This window comes from Rhinoderma darwinii, chromosome 3, assembly GCF_050947455.1.
Source record: "Rhinoderma darwinii isolate aRhiDar2 chromosome 3, aRhiDar2.hap1, whole genome shotgun sequence".
NCBI classification, from domain to species: Eukaryota; Metazoa; Chordata; class Amphibia; order Anura; family Rhinodermatidae; genus Rhinoderma; species Rhinoderma darwinii.
In genome coordinates, this window is record NC_134689.1 from 57,003,308 (window position 1) to 57,019,821 (window position 16,514).

The window sequence follows — 16,514 nt, forward strand, 5'->3', positions numbered from 1 at the left end:
AGGGGATTTGCAAATGCAACATGGCAAATGAACACCAATCCAGCAAAATTTGAATGCAAAATAGCACTCTTTCCCATCTTAGCCCTGCCATGTGCCAAATAGCAGTTTATTACCACATATGGGGTATTGCCATACTCAGGAGAATTTTCTTTACAATTGTTGGGGTGCATTTTCTCTTTTAGTCCTTGTGCAAATTAAAACAATTTAGTTAAACCTATATTTTATTCTAAAAAAAATTAGATTTTCATTTTCACGGCCCACTTCCAATAATTTCTGCAAAAAACCTGTGGTGTCAAAATGCTAACTATACCTTTAGATAAGTTCCTTGAGGTGTGTAGTTTCCTAAATGACGCTCCTTCACGTCTAAGCCCTGCCGTGTGTTCAAACAGCAGTTTATAACCACATAAGTGCTATTGTCGTACTCGGGAGAAATTGCTTTACAAATGTTGGGGTGCTTTTTCTCCTTTAGACCTTGTAAAAATTTTACATTTCTATGTTTTATTGGAAAAAAATTCAGATTTTCATTTTCATTAGTTCCACTAAATTCAGCAAAAAAAACCTGTGGGGTCAAAATGCCAACTATACCCCTCTATAAATTCCTTGGTGCGTGTAGCTTGCTAAATGGTTTCTTTTTGGGGGTGTTTCCACTGTTTTGGCACCACAAGACCTCTTTAAAACTGACATGGGGCCTAAATTATGTTCTAATAAAAAGGAGGCCCCAAAATATATTTGATACTCCTTTGCTTCTGAGGCCAGTGCTTCAGTCCATAAGCACACTAGGGCCACATGTGGGATATTTAGAAAAACTGCAGAATCTGGGTAATAAATATTGAGTTGCGTTACTCTGGTAAAACCTTCTGTGTTCCAGAAAAACATGGATTAAAATGAATTTTCTGCAAAAAAAAATGAAGTTTGTAAATTTCACTTCCACTTTTGCTTTAATTCCTGTGAAACGCGTAAAGGGTTAACAAACTTTCTAAATAAGAAACTTCCTGAATGCTGTTTTGAATACTTTGAGGGGTGGAATTTTTAAAATGGGGTGATTTAGGGGGCTTTTCTAATATTTAGGGCCCTCAAAGCCACCTCAGAACTGAACTGGTCCCTAAAAAATAGAATTTGGATTTTTTTTTTGAAAATGTAAGAGATTGCAGATTATAACCCTTGTAATTTCCTAAAAAAAATATGTTCAAAAAATTCTGCCAACATACAGTACACATTGGAAATGTTAACTAGTAACTATTTTGTGTGGTATTATTATTTGTCTTACAAGCAGATACAATTAAATTTAGAAAAATGCTAATTTTTGCACATTTTCTCCAGATTTCTGCGTTTTTCCACAAATAAACACTGAACGTATTGACCAAATTTTACCACTAACTTAACCAGTTCAGTACGGGGCTATTTTGAGCTTTCAGGACCAGACACTGTTTAGCCCTTTTTAGCACGTGTTAGTTAAATGGCTCTAACTTTTTTATTTGTTGGGCTAACAACGTGATTTTTGCGTTGTTTTTTCCGTAGACAATGCTTGTTTCTTTTTTTATCGTTTTTATACACATCCTTTTTGCTATTTTAGAATTTTTATTCTTAAAGTTTGAAAATAATAGTAAAAATATAAACTTTTTTTTACGTTTTCAGCAATTTTTTTGGGTAATAACATAGCTTTACCCTAAAATAGACCTTTTATTTGTGATTGTCATTGTCTACCGTAAATTTTAATATATTACATGTCTATATTAAGGTAATTGAGTCAGCGCTAACGTTTCAACAATGATTGGCAGGGGGGGAACGTTTTTTTTTGGGGTGGGAATTTTATGTGTATTTATTATTAATTTTTTTTTTGCACTTTACTTTACTATTTTTTTATTACTATGGTCTGTCCCTCAAAGGTCAAAAAAGACCTTTGGGGACTTTATATATATTTTTTCTTTGTTTTACACCATGTTTTTCCACTGTAACTGGGGCTGCACAGCAGCCCTAGTTACAGGGGAAATCAGCCCGCTCATATTGACGATTGTCACTAATAGGGCTGTGCTGGGTCTAGTAAGACCCAGCAGCAGTCTGTCAGTAACGGCACCCGGCGATCATGTGACCAGTCACATGAACACCGGGAGCAATAGAGACAGCGGCGCGGCTGCTGCCTCTATTCCTATACACAGCGTTCATTGAGCGCTGTGTACAAGTGATCAGAAAAGACAGAAGCAGCGAAAGCTGGTTCTATCCTCTCCTCAGGGTCCCCGGCAGTCACTGACAGCCGGAGACCCGACAGACATTCAGCTGCCCGATCGCTCAAGCAGCAAGTTAAAACCCGAGCCGTAAAAAGTCTATGGCTCGGGTTTTAAGGACCCTGACCGCTGGCCGTAAAAACACAGCCAACGGTCGGGAAACCAGTTAAAGTACAACGATTTGAAAAAATTGGCCTGCTCCATAAAGCCAAAAACGGCTGTGTCCTTAAGGGGTTAATGCATCTGAAATAAAGTGTCACCACTAGTATTTCTATATTTTTTTTACAACAAAAACAATGACTGTCTCACTAGCCCAAGAACTTTACGGCCTTGTAAGGTCTTTATTCCGTGTTCGATTAAACGGTTACTTCCATTAGTCGACCTGTCTTTGGTTCCTATTCTTTATGAGCACTTACTGCCAGCCAGCTATAGAAGACTTTCAGTGAGTTTAAAGCATGCAAATCCCAAGTAGCAAAGTCCAAACCTCAGTACAGGGGTTTAGGATGAAAACTGGGCCTTCATTTATCCGCTGCATGACTATCGAGAGAGAGAGAGAGAGAAATAGAGATATTTTTTGATATATATAATATGTTAAAGGAAAACTCCAAAACAAAACTTAAGTTCCCCATGTGTTTTCCATTAACATGATTTGCACCTGAAGGGAAAGGGGTCCGCTGTGCTAGGGGAGGGAATTCTAGTTAGGTTACAGAGGGTTCAGACTATATTGGTGGGTGGAGAAATGGACTGTGGAGTGTGGACTAGGCAACCGGATAAGGAGATCCATGTGTTACAAAAAAAAAACATTGAAGATAAATATGGCCACAAAATGTTAAATAATTAAATTTCTGGTACTGAATGTGAAAAATTGAAAGGCAAGTTAAAGTGTATGTTCACAAATGGCAGAAGTCTAGCAAGCAAAATGGGGGAGCTAGAGACCTTGGTACTGGAGGAACATATAGATATAGTTGGTGTTGCTGAAACATGGCTAGACTCTTCACATGACTGGGCTGTAAATCTACAGGGTTTTACACATTTCGGAAAGGCAGGGCAAATAGGAAAGGCAGTGGTGTATATCTGTATGTATGAGAAGTGATATCAAGGGGAGTGTGAAAGCGACAATAGGGGTGAAGATTCTGAGGAGGTTGAAACCTTGTGGGTTGAATTACAAAGGGAGGTAAACACTGAAAAAATTACTTTTGGTGTAATCTATAGACCCCCTAATATGGAAGATCAGCTATATAAACAGATGGAGCGGGCAGCACAGGGGGGGGGGGTACTGTAGTGATAATGGGAGATTCTCATTTCCCAGATATTAAATTCAGATTTTCATTTTCACTAGTTCCACTAAAACCCTCGTCATGCATTTGAGGCAGGTGCCCCTGGGCAGCCTCATCAGATGTGAGACAGCAATTCTTGGGGTCGTGGAGGTGTTTGCCTCCAATCCTGCTCCAGGGAGCCCTGTAATGCCATAGAGTTCCATCAGAGCAGGCTGTGTGGCCAAACACCATCCCACCTTCCAACACCACCACCAGCGAGGCCACCACAGCACAGGGGATACAATAAGCATTCCCAGCCCCTTTACTCACAGGATAGGGCTATGCAACAGCCACCCAGTCAGTCTTTCTCCAGTGGCCAGTACACGTACCCACACTCCAGTCTAGGAGAGGGGAGGGACATGCAGGCGAATAAGTTATGCTATGTGCTATGTCACAGGCCTTTTTGGAATTGTGTGTTGTTTTTTTTATTGATTTCTTCACATAAAATTTATATTGTTATTTATATTTTTTATTTATTTCCTCTGAAAAAATAAATATACAATTCATAAAAATGTTTTCTAAAGTTGAAACAAGTTTCATTGTCTTTGCTTTATCTGATGTGGTACTGTACTGTGGTGGATGTGGAATGCATGGTATGTGTGGTGGATGTGGAATGTATGGGTATGTATGGCAGATGTGGAATGTATGGTTATGTGTGGTGGCTGTGGATTGTATAGGTACATGTGGTGGCTGTGGAATGTATAGAGACATGAATAACAACACACCACACAGAACAAAAGTTTTTATATAGTATTTTCCTTCACTAAACATGAAATGAAATGCACATATAATGAGGTATTGGTTTGTGTTTCTGCACACAATACCTTTATTTATTTATTTTAATTTTAAGTAAAAAAAAAACCGTAGAAATAAATAAATTGGTATTTCTGCAGAAATACTTAAGCTCACAACCCACGTCAGGGGTCCTCATTCACGTGCGAGTCCTTAACTAATAGGTAAAACCACGAAAAACTCACTAGCTACGAAAAACAACAGTCCAGAAACACAGGAATGACAACTGTCAAAAAAAAAAAAAACATGGATTGCGGCAAAAGCTTTAAAACTTCTCCAGGTTCTGTCCCCTTCTTGGGCTGTTGGGACAAAATTGGATGACCCCAGTACCTCCTGTTCAGTTATTCTTGCAGCATAGTTTGCAGTCCAAATTGCCAGGAGACAAGACAGTCTAGGAGAACATGATCAACACGTCTGTAGGGCATCCTTGCAGAGAAAAAACACAAGAAACTAAATCCAGATCAGCCGAGTAATCCAACAGAGCTCTCACAAAGGAGAAATGCCCGAGAAAGTTGCGCCTAGCGAACATGTGTCCTTAACATTGGTTTCTCGATGTTGCACATCATTTGTGGCTTCGTTTATTTATTTTTTGCGGATCCGTAAATACGGATACACTACTATTTGCGGACAGCGTGCCGTATATACGGACGACTTGCGGATGACTACGGACCGTATTTGCGGACAGTAATAACAATACGGTCGTGTGCATGAGGCCTTACCCATATGGGATTGGGTAAGGCCCCATGCACACAGCTGTGCCCGTAATCACGGTCCGCGATTACGGACTCAACTGGCGGCCGCGGACAGCCACTCGCATTTTTGGCCGTGATCTTAGGCCTCATGCACACGACCGTAGCCATGTGCACGGCCGTGATTTTCGGGTCGGCAGGCAGCGGACTGTCAGCTGCGAGCCGCCCGCAAATCGCACATGGCCGTGGCCACTATTTTCAATGAGCCTAGACCGCAGAACATGGCCGTAATAAGGCATGTCCGTTCTTTCTGCGGTCCAGGCTCCCGAGCCATGCACGGACCATGGAAACCATGGTCGTGTGCAAGGACCTATAGGAATGAATGGGGCCGCAATTCTCCCGTGGATTTTCGCGGGGAATTGCGGCCGCAAAAGCACGTTCGTGTGCATGGGGCCTAATACAAAGTATGGGAGCATGGCCCTGTAAAAAGCAAAAGATAGGACATGTCCTATCTTTTGCAGAGGCTTTCTATGGCCCGGACACCTTCCCATAAATATACGGGAAGTTATCCGTGGTAATTCCGGTCCGCGTTTATGGACGAATTCTATGGTCGTGCCCATGGAGCCTAACTACTGACTCTTTATCTGGTTAATTGCATAAACTACTACACTATCAGGAGTGGGTATTTCCCCCTTTCTTTTTATTTCTCTATATAGCAAAACAAGTTCCTACCAGAACGGATTGTCAAGACCTGCTGCCAACCCAGGAATTCTATTACTGCAAATAAAAATAATCCTTCCAGCGCGAGTTAAGGGGGTTTACACTGGGCACTTATCGGGCAAATGATCGTTCATAGAATGCTCGTTGCCAATAATTTCCCTGTGTAAACAGGGCAGCAATCAGCAGATGGACGCGCAAACGCTAGTTCATCTGCTAATCGTATCGTTTTAAAAAAATTGAATATTATCGCTGTCGGTAGCACATCTCCCCGTGTATATAGGGAGATGCACTGCCTACATGATAATAATGTATTGTATCAAAGTAACGACCGCTCGTCCCCATACATATCTCCTTGTGACGGGGGCAAACGAGCACTGATCAATGAGCACTCGTTGATCAGCGGTCGCTGCACCTGCCAAAATCAGCCTGTGAAAATAGGGCCTTTACTCTATTTATCTACTACACAATGTTAGGCAGGTGGTTTTAATGTTATGGCTGAACGGTGTATATTACGGAGTTTTTATATATTCACGTGTACCACTAAACTAAGTTCATGGAGAGAGAACCTATTTACTATGTCCGAATATTGCAAACGGCTTCAGAAAAGAGCAATCACACGGTATGTCAAAATGTAGATCACTGTATAATATAGACTTAAATATAATGAATTTTTTTTTTTTTTTAGGTCAATGAAATCTACCATGATGAATCACTGGGTGCGCATATTAATGTTGTCCTAGTGAGGATAATAATGTTAAGCCACAGCAAAGTAAGTATCCAGGTGTACATGTTCATTTTTGTATGTGCAAATGGTCTGTGGATATCATTGGTTTTAAAACATTATGTTAGTAGGTTTTGAGTAGAGTACATATTATTCTCTTCTTGGGCACTAATTTCATGCTGTTTTATATGAATTCAAAGATTGAAGAAGTGCTGCAGCTCGTTGCCTATAAGACTATGTAATTCATTGTGACACACACAGAGCCCCAGGTCTGCTGCATTGAAATGGCGTTAAAGAATACATGTTGTATTATTATTTTATGTTTACATTATATGGCGTAAACTCCTAAACTTCCCCTAGTGATGGCTACAGGGCAGACAGAATTAGATTATTTAAATCTTATGTCTATACCTTTTTAAAAATCGGCACAGAATGCACCTACTTTAGACTAAAATTGTATTCAAAGGTGAACATTCACTTTGTTTTACATTTTTATTAGTGTACTGTTGCTGTAAACTCCAAGACCATTATAAATTTACTCTTACTCGGCCTAACATAGGAAGTTCAGTTATACTGAAGAGCTTGGGCCATGTAAAAGAACACAATTATAAGAGAAAAAGTCAAAATTCTGACCAGGAGAATTCAGACTTAGAGTTTGTCCCAGTGTTAAATGTTATTGCAATATAATTAAGCAAAAAAAAAAATAAATTGTTTTGTAATTTACCTTATATTACAAAAATGCTCCAGTTGCGAGATATTCCCTTTAACTTCATTAGAATGGCGTCTCCATGTGTTCAACCTGTATAGAAATGTACATGTCCTCATACTGAGCTGAATAAGGGAGGACACACATTCTCCGCTCTACTCTCGAACTGCCACCAGCCAATAGAGAATGCTTTCTTGTCTGCTTGTCAGTAAAGAAGTAGAGCAAAGCTTTTATTCAGAAACTCAGCTTGTAGTGTGGATGGGGACTCACACAGTAAGAAATACACAGGAGAGCCAGCAGTTTGCTAAAATGAACAGCGGGAGCCTGCATTGCATTGCATTGCTTACATACAGCGATGAGCTCTCCCCTGTCCTGTTCATCCTCACTGTGTGTGGGGCATTTGGGGATGCAGTGAAATAGAACGATCTGCCTATACAAACTATGACAGGGAGGGGAGGAGCTGTCACAAAGGACACGCCCCCTGAGCTGCCAGCCTGAAGAAAATCGAGCAAAGCAATTGGGTAAATGAATGGGGAGATCTCTGGATCCATGATACAGGGCTGGTTCTAGCTTTTTTAGGACCACTAACCGCTTCCCCCATTACATTCTACAATCTTAGCAATATCGATTTTCAATGGAAAAGGAATGTCTATTGCATTTCTAATGGATATAAAAGATATCTATTAGAAAAGACCGTTTCAACTACTGACGGTTGCATAAATGCTAGTCTCCGATTAGTTCCACAAAAAAAAAAAATCACTATTAGTTAAAGGGCTTCGGAAGTCCATAGAAATAAATGCAGCGGTGGTCGAGCCTGCACAGTACTGTTCCATTCATATGGCAAGGTAAGCCCGTTCTCCTTATCAGTGGGGGTCTGCGCTGTCAGACACCCACCAATCAGATATTTTTCACCTATTCTGTGGATGGGTCACAAATATTAATTATGGGAAAAACCCTTAAACTCTTTAAATTAGGTTTAGGTATTTTGAATTATAGATTTGAGTTAACATTCGTTTGGTGCGATGGAAAATAATACACTTGTAAAATCCCCACTTTAATTTGCATTCAAAAATAAGTTGACACATTAGTGAGGTGGTGACGTTTCTTAAAGGGAATGTGTCGCAAATTAAAAAAGGTGGGAAGTATTAAAAATTAAATGATAAGGGGCGTGGATTGTACATGGCGCTGACCAGACGTGCTGCCCGAGCGCTCCGTTCCTGCGCTTCCCTAATCCGATCATAAGCACATCTATAAGCCAATTATATTTACCTGATGGTCAGGAAAACCAAGGCTACCACGGGGACTCCTTACCTTATGAGGCAGATGTCTTCAGCCGGCTCCATTCAGCGTTATCTCTCGGACACTGCTGCTAGAGAACCTCCCAAGATGGCGCCGCTGGAGGGGACACGAGATGGCACCGGGACTCCGCTTGCAGGGGGTATGTCATCTGCGGCTGCTGCTGTTTCAGGTACCGACTGTACCCTCTCCTCAGCCCTTGGTCCTTCGGAGCAGCTTCCTTCCCTGCTGGTTAGTGAAGAGCGGTATTCTTCTGGGGCTGTACCAGCGCCTCCTGCTTTGGACAGTTCGCCACGTGGTGTCTGTCATGGTGTCCAGGTCTCCCCTTCTCCATCTCCTCATGTGCTGGGGCCTGCATCGCTGCATACCATCTCTCCCAGGGCTCAGGATACTCATTTCTCTGCATCTATAGTTGGATCTGCTGTCCTGGGGGATGATTTACAGGCCTTGAGACTACAGCTTTCAGCATTGCCCACTAAATAGGACATGGAGCGTTATAAATTGTCTCCAGACGATTGACATAAGTCAGAGATACAATCTCTCACCACTAATCTCTCTCAATTGTCTGATCGAGTGCAACGAATGGAGGGAGATATTTCAACTGTTACACAGCAGCAGGCTTCTCACACAGATCGGTTGGATCAACACTCCCATCAGATTCATATGCTATTTAATATAGCTGAGGATCACGAAAATCGGAATCACCGTAATAATATTCGGCTTCGGGGCATTCCTGAGGATGTTTCTCCTGGGCAACTCATACCCGCCTTACAGTCCTTGTTTAACTCCTTACTGGAGCGTCCTGCTGGTGATCCTCTGGAGCTGGATAGAGCTCACAGGACTCTTGGCCCTCGTAATCTGGATCCTGATAGGCCTAGAGATGTTCTGTGCCGTGTTCATTTTTTCATTATCAAAGAGCAGATCATGAGGAAGGCCCGTGATAAAGGCGAGGTTCTATTGAATGGTGTCAAGATCCAGCTGCTGTCTGACCTGTCCAGGATTACTCTGGACAAACGTCGTGTGCTGCATCCTCTGCTGGATGTCCTGAGAGAGCATGAGATTTCTTACTCGTGGGGTCACCCCTTTCAGCTGCAGGTTCGCAAGGATGGAGTGTTGCTGATCGTTAGAGACCCGGCCGATGTTCCTGCTTTTTGCGCTGCTCTCCATTTGCCTAGAGTTTCTTTTCCTGATTGGCCTTATGTTCCACTTCCACCTCCACGATCACGCAGGCGAGGTCGCTCTCCTGCATCTCCTATCGGGCGTCATGGTGGTCGGCATGCTGATCCGGTGTGATGCCTTCCCGATGTCTCCTTCACAGTTTGCTGTTGGATTTTAATTCTTGTGTCCATCAATATGAGCCTGTTGCCTGCTGTGTTTCAATGTAGAGAATGCCACCTGTTTCTTTACTTTTATTCTAGGTGGATACTTCTGGATAATGGGCGGGTCACTTGCTGGTGGTAGCTTGTCGCTGATGGGCTATAAGATTTACTTAAATGTGAATGTTTATATTTTTCTTATTTTCTTTTTATTGTTATTTGCCTGTATGTACACTTATGCTGACAATGACTGTATTTCGGATGGTTCTCTACTGGGGTTTCTTTATGTTCCTGATTATGCCATATACCATTGGTCAGTTATCTTGGTTTCCTTTCCTTCTTATTTTCTATCTTTATTTAGCTATGTATATATTGCCGCTGGGTTGGGGGGCGCGGGGCACTGGCTAGTCCTTGTCCTGACACTTCTCCTCTTAGGGACTCACTGGTTGTATCCGGTGTCTAATTGCTTGTTTCTCCTTGATTAGATCAAGGAGTGGGTGATTGTTTTGCCCGTTTGTCCGTCTTTGTTGTCGTGGTTTCCCTTCCCTGTCCGTCTTGTCTTTTTCTTTGCTGCTTTAGTTCATATTATTGGCTTGCTTATTCTAAGTGCAGTGGAGGTGGCACAGCTGAAAGTTTGTACCTTTAATGCTAGAGGGCTTAATGTCCCTGAAAATGCTCGCAGATCCTGTATAACATGCACAAAGAGCCGGTGCATATATTGTTCTTACAAGAGACTCATTTTCAGGTGGGCCATACACCACAGTTTACTAATCGTTATGATCCTATTTGGTTTCACAGTGCCAACCCGGAATCCAAGTCCAAGGGTGCTAGTATATGTCTTCATAAATCGCTCTCTCACAAGACCATAGATGTCCTTGTTGACCCGGGTGGTCGGTACGTTTTTCTTAAACTGTCCATTCAGAATAAGATCTTCACATTGGCTAATTTTTATCTCCCTAATCAGGATCAGGCTCGGGTGTGCCGATTGTTTTTGAGGAAATTGGAGGAGTTTTCGGAGGGCGTGTTAATTGTGGGAGGTGATTTTAATTTGATGTTTGATTCCAGGCTTGATACCTCGTCGGGCAGGTCTGCTGTTCCTAAATCGCACATGGTGGCGTTGAAAAACACAATGTAATTGATTGACGTGTGGAGGATTCTCCATCCTCAGGCAAGAGAGTATATTTACTTTTCCCCCTTGCACAATATGTACAGTCGACTAGACGCCTTTCTGGTTAGCCACCACTTGCTTACCTGGCATCCCACTTCTGCGGTGGGTCCTATGGTTTGGTCGGATCATGCCCCTGTATTTTTATCGCTTACGTTTCCTAATTCGGTGCCCAACTTTCAGTCCTGGAAACGTAATGACAATCTATTGCGCGACGCGGTATGTGTGTCGGCTCTTAAGGACACGCTTAACGTCTTTTTTGATGTACACGCGCGTGACTCTACACCTCTACCACTCCAGTGGGAGGCATTGAAATGTGTAGTTAGAGGGGTCCTGATACAGCAGGGGGCACGATTGAAGCGAGAAAAAGGGGTAGCTATTGCACGTCTCCTTGCACAAATACAGGATTTGGAATCCTGTCATAAACGCGTTCCCTCCTCACAGGTTTTTTCGGACCTTACCACAGCGAGAGAATCATTGCGTTCTCTACTAGACCAGTCACATGCCAGATTTAGGGATCGGATGCGGAAGCATTCTTACGAATTTGCAGACAAATGTGGTAGGTCTCTGGCGAAGATTTTACATCCCCGTACACAAGCTTCATACATTCCTAAAATGACATCTCCCACTGGCGGCGAGGTTCATGATCCGGTCGGCATTACTGACTGTTCCAGACAATATTACTCTGCCTTGTATAATCTCAAAGGACATTTTCATGATATGCAGGCTAACTCGTTACGGGACAAAATTGACCAGTATTTACATGACACTGCTCTACCGTCCTTGGGGGACGGGGAGACTTTGGGACTTGAGGAGGATTTCTTGGTATCCGAAGTGGAGTGTGCAATTGGAGACTCTCCTTTGGGCAAAAGTCCAGGCCCTGATTGGTTTAATTATACATTTTATAAGACATTTAAAGATCAACTTGCTCCCTTTTTGACGAAAGTCTTTAACTCGGTGTCTTCTTCTTGTCCCTTTGCGCCTCAGTCCCTCGGGGCTCATATCACCCTTTTACTGAAACCGGGTAAGGACCCAACGATATGCGCAAACTTCAGGCCCATTTCGCTGATTAATGTTGATGTGAAGCTCTTTGCGAAATTGCTTACCTCTCACCTTTCGCCGTTATTGCCTGGCCTGATCATGGATGATCAGGTGGGGTTTGTACGTGGTAGAGAATCCCGGGATAATACTAACAAGACCCTTCTTTTAACGTCATATTGCCAAACGCGCAAAATACCCATGTGTCTCCTCTCAGTCGATGCCGAAAAGGCTTTTGACAGAGTGCACTGGATGTTTCTCCGTAGTGTCTTGACACAGGTTGGCCTTGGCACCACTATGTAGGATCGGATTATGGCATTATAACATGGGCCTACAGCTCGGGTTCGAGTTAACGGTCTGTTATCTGACTCTTTGTCTATTGCTAATGGCACGAGACAGGGGTGCCCACTTTCACCTCTGCTATATGTTTTGGTCATGGAACACCTGGCCGTGGCACTGCGGAGAAACCCTAACATTAATGGCATATGTGTTGGTGCACAGCATCACAAACTCGCACTCTATGCTGATGATCTTCTTGTGTACATCACGACTCCTATTATTTCTTTGCCATCTTTGACTGGGGAGTTTGAGCGTTTTGGTCATTTGAGTAATTTTAAAGTTAATTACTCTAAATCGGAGGCACTGAATGTATCTCTAGACGCTCCTCTTGCTGCCCATCTCGCTCGGGATTTCCCGTTTAAATGGCAATCTAAGTCCTTAAAATACCTGGGGACACATATCCCCACACATTTGTCTGACTTGTATACCTTGAATTACACACCTATCCTACAACGTACCTTGAGGGACTTGGTGGCATATGGCGGGAGCCGCATGTCGTGGTTTGGGCGTATTAACGCTGTCAAAATTCCCAAATTCCTGTACATCTTTCAAACCATCCCTATTGTAGTGCCAGCGTGTTTATTTCAGTCCTTACATAGGGCCATAGCCAAATTTATATGGGGTTCCTCTAAGCCTCGCATTCGATTTTCTGTCCTTAGCCGACCGAAAATAGAAGGGGGCGCGGGTTTGCCATATTTTAAGCGTTATCATCAAGCTGCGATCCTTCTGCGATTGGTGGACTGGTTCCGCTCGGATGCCGGTAGGCAATGGGTGCGCATTGAGAATGGAATGTCTTCCCTCGCCTTGTCCTCATTGCCTTGGATGACTGCCTCCCAACGACCAACATCTTCTTTGCCTTTCCTCACACGTCAATTTCTTGTAGTGTGGGACCGGATCAATGATACTCTGGACTTTGTTCACCGTCCGGGTCCTTTGACTCCCCTTTTTGATAACCCTTCCTTCCCTCAGGCAGTGGGTGTGGATACATTCCTCTGTTGGGAGAGACGGGGCGGTGGATATTTGGCTCAGACCCTTACACCTGATGGTAGAATTTTGTCGCTGACTGCTGTCTCTGAGGCCTGCCCAGGGAGACGATCAATATGGTGGTCTTATTTTCAGCTGCGTTCCTATCTCTCTTCTATCGGAGATTGTCTTGTGTTGCTACAGGGTAAGACTCCTTTGGAACATTATCTGTCCTTGACCTCTGCTCCTACTCACGTGCTGTCCTATTTACATGGTATCCTCCAACCTGGTTATTCTTGCTCTCCGTTGACATTCACCACAGCTTGGGATGAGGAATTGGGAGTTCGGCACTCTGAGGAGGAATGGGGAACTTCCTTCTTACTGGCCCATAAGTTACCAACTTCGTGTTTTTCTCAGGAGAAAAACTATAAAATACTTACCAGATGGTACCGTTGTCCTTCCTTTTTACATAGGATATTTCCTAATGTGTCTGCCGATTGTTGGAGGTGTGGGGAGGCTCCTGGAACTATGTTACACATCTGGTGGGATTTTCCCAAGCTCCGTCCCTTTTGGGAAAAAAATTTTGATCTTGGCAACAAACTTTTTGTTCCTACCTCTGCTTCTATTGGGTTGCTTTCCATGGTTCCTGGATCACTCCCACACCTCAAAAAGGGTGTCTTTAGGCATTTTCTGACTGCAGCTAGAACTGTCATCCCACGTCACTGGAAGTCTAGTACTGTGCCTTCTTTGAAGGAATGGGTAACGGAGCTGAATGGGATTATGAGGATGGAGGAATTGATGTCTGCTGATCGGGGTACCTCAGAGATCTTTGTTCGTACCTGGTCAGTTTGGTCCGGATTCCGGGGTGGTTATGATCTGCCCCTCTGGCTGGATGGCCTTTTTTGTTGACTGATCATATAGCCAAAACTGTGTGCTTTTATCCGTTTGTGCTTCCCTTTGTTGTCCCGTGTCTATGTAGCTTTGGGTTGAAGTTTGCACTTAACCGTGTCATTATTACTCGTTTTTCTTTTTTTTTTTGGGGGACTGGTTTCCCTATATTTTGCACTACTTTTGCTGTAATTAAGGTATTGATAATTATCGTTAGATTTTATTATTTTCTGCCTATTGCTTTGCTGGTTGGGAGGCTACCTCCTACCAATGTTCATAAGTCTTTGTAACATTTTATACAGTCTGACTTTCTTGTAATGCACTGCGTTCAACTTTTTGCAATTTTGTGAGATGTTTTATATGCTCTGTTATATTTTCTAATAAAAATTGTTTTGATAAAGAAAAAAAATATATTAAATGATAACTTTACATGTTTTACTATGTTGGCCACCAGAGGGAGCACTTCCCATTATTACAACACGGTGAATCAGGCAAAGCAATGTGACACACAGCTGCTGTAAATGTGGAAGAAACACTCTCCCTACTAGTGACAATACTCACCACCCCTCCCTATTTTTGGCTACAAGACAGGAGGAGGTGTCTTGGCAGCTAAAATACACATCAAAAGGCTGAGAATGATGAAAGCCAAGAGGGAAGACCCTGTGGTGAATGACTTCTTAGTTGACCGGTTCACACGGAGTGTATTTGACAAGTTTTTACATGCCGAATAACGTGTCAAAAAAATATTGGTTAAGCTTTCCATTTACATCAATGGGAAAGTGTGCCCTTAGTACATACAACACACTTTTTTACAAGCGCGTTTTTAAAAGACGCGTTGCGCAAAAAAAGCATTAGGTCAATTCTTTGGCACATAAAACATAATTACACGCAAAAATGTCTGTATAAAAAAAAACATGTCAAAACGCCTGTATTTTAAAAAGCGCATCACAAGAAAGTGTATTAGACACATTTACATGTGGTTTGTTTTTTTATCGCCGTGGTGAACATGCCCGAGGAGGATTATTTTTGATTGACCTCTAGTTTCTATTGCGGCACAGGGGAGAAGGCTTAAGTCTGCCATAGGTGAGCATAAGTTGTTTTTTTTGTTCTTTTTTCATACTACAAACTTTATTTTTTTAGTTTTTCAAGTTCTGCTGGACAGCTTGGCCGACGTCGTAGATTCGATGGACTACTTTGATGATCGATTTTGTTTTTTAAAATAAAATGTTTAACGAGTGTTGTAAGATGGGAGTTTTTATCTCAATGGAAAAAAATTCTTAGGGTGTATTCACACAGTTTTTCCCGTGCGGCTGAAAAACGCACCGAAAAACCCATGACGAACTTGACCGTGCGGGAAAAAAACGCTGCAAAACCGCACTGTGTGAATATACCCTTTTGTCTGCTTTTTTTAATGCTTTATTAGAGCCTTCGTAATGACAGTTGTCTGTTTATCGATGTCCATTATTAAGGTAGTGCTAAGTCTTAGCCAGTAAAAAGGCTAGCACTATGAAAAATAAAAGAACTTATACTCACCTACAGCAGACTTCTGTCTTCTCCCCTGCGACGCAATAGAATCTAGAGGTCAATGAACTATAGTTTCTATTGTGGCGCACGGGACCCAGATATGTCCTAGAAATAATTCAGGCGTATCATGGAAATCCCATGCGTCAGAGAAAGCTAATGCAGGGACTCCTGAAGTGACAGAGTCCCTGCATTAGCTATGAGACCAGGGGTTACAAGTGGTCACATTGAAAGCAGGTCAGTAACCTAATGGTTGATTGAGGGGCAATGTGACTATCAGAAATGTCCTTGCCGGAAAAAGCCCTTTTGATGCAAAGCAATAATGACTATTTCTTTGGAGGTAACCATGTTTAACAGAAGAAGACAATGATTTCAAGCACAATCCACTTTTAAAGAGGCTCTGTAACCACATTATAAGTGGCCTATCTTTTGCATAATGTGATCGGCACTGTAATGTAGATTACATCGGTGTTTTTTTATTTAGAAAAACGATAATTTTTTACCAAGTTATTACCTATTTTAGCTTTATGCTAATGACTTTCTTAATGGACAACTGGGCGTGTTTTACTTTTTAAACAAGTGGGCGTTGTGGAGAGAAGTGTATGACGCTGACCAATCAGTGTCATACACTTCTCTCCATTCATTTACACAGCACATAGTGATCTTACTAGATCACTATGTGCAGCCACATACACACACATTAACGTTACTCAAGTGTCCTTACAGTGAATAGACATCACTACCAGCCAGGACGTGATGTTACATAGTTAGTACGGTTGAAAAAAAACACATGTCCATCAAGTTCAACCAAGGGATGGGAAA

The 16,514-nt window shown here is 42.4% G+C and overlaps 1 protein-coding gene across 1 annotated transcript in view; it reads left to right on the plus strand.

The window, feature by feature from the left end:
* Positions 1–16,514, plus strand: part of LOC142748945 (A disintegrin and metalloproteinase with thrombospondin motifs 2-like) — a 911,491-nt gene that overhangs the window by 299,499 nt on the left and 595,478 nt on the right. The window contains exon 5 of the mRNA XM_075856370.1: positions 6,425–6,508. Within this exon, the coding sequence (XP_075712485.1) occupies positions 6,425–6,508 (84 nt within the window). The remainder of the gene's footprint in view (positions 1–6,424; positions 6,509–16,514) is intronic.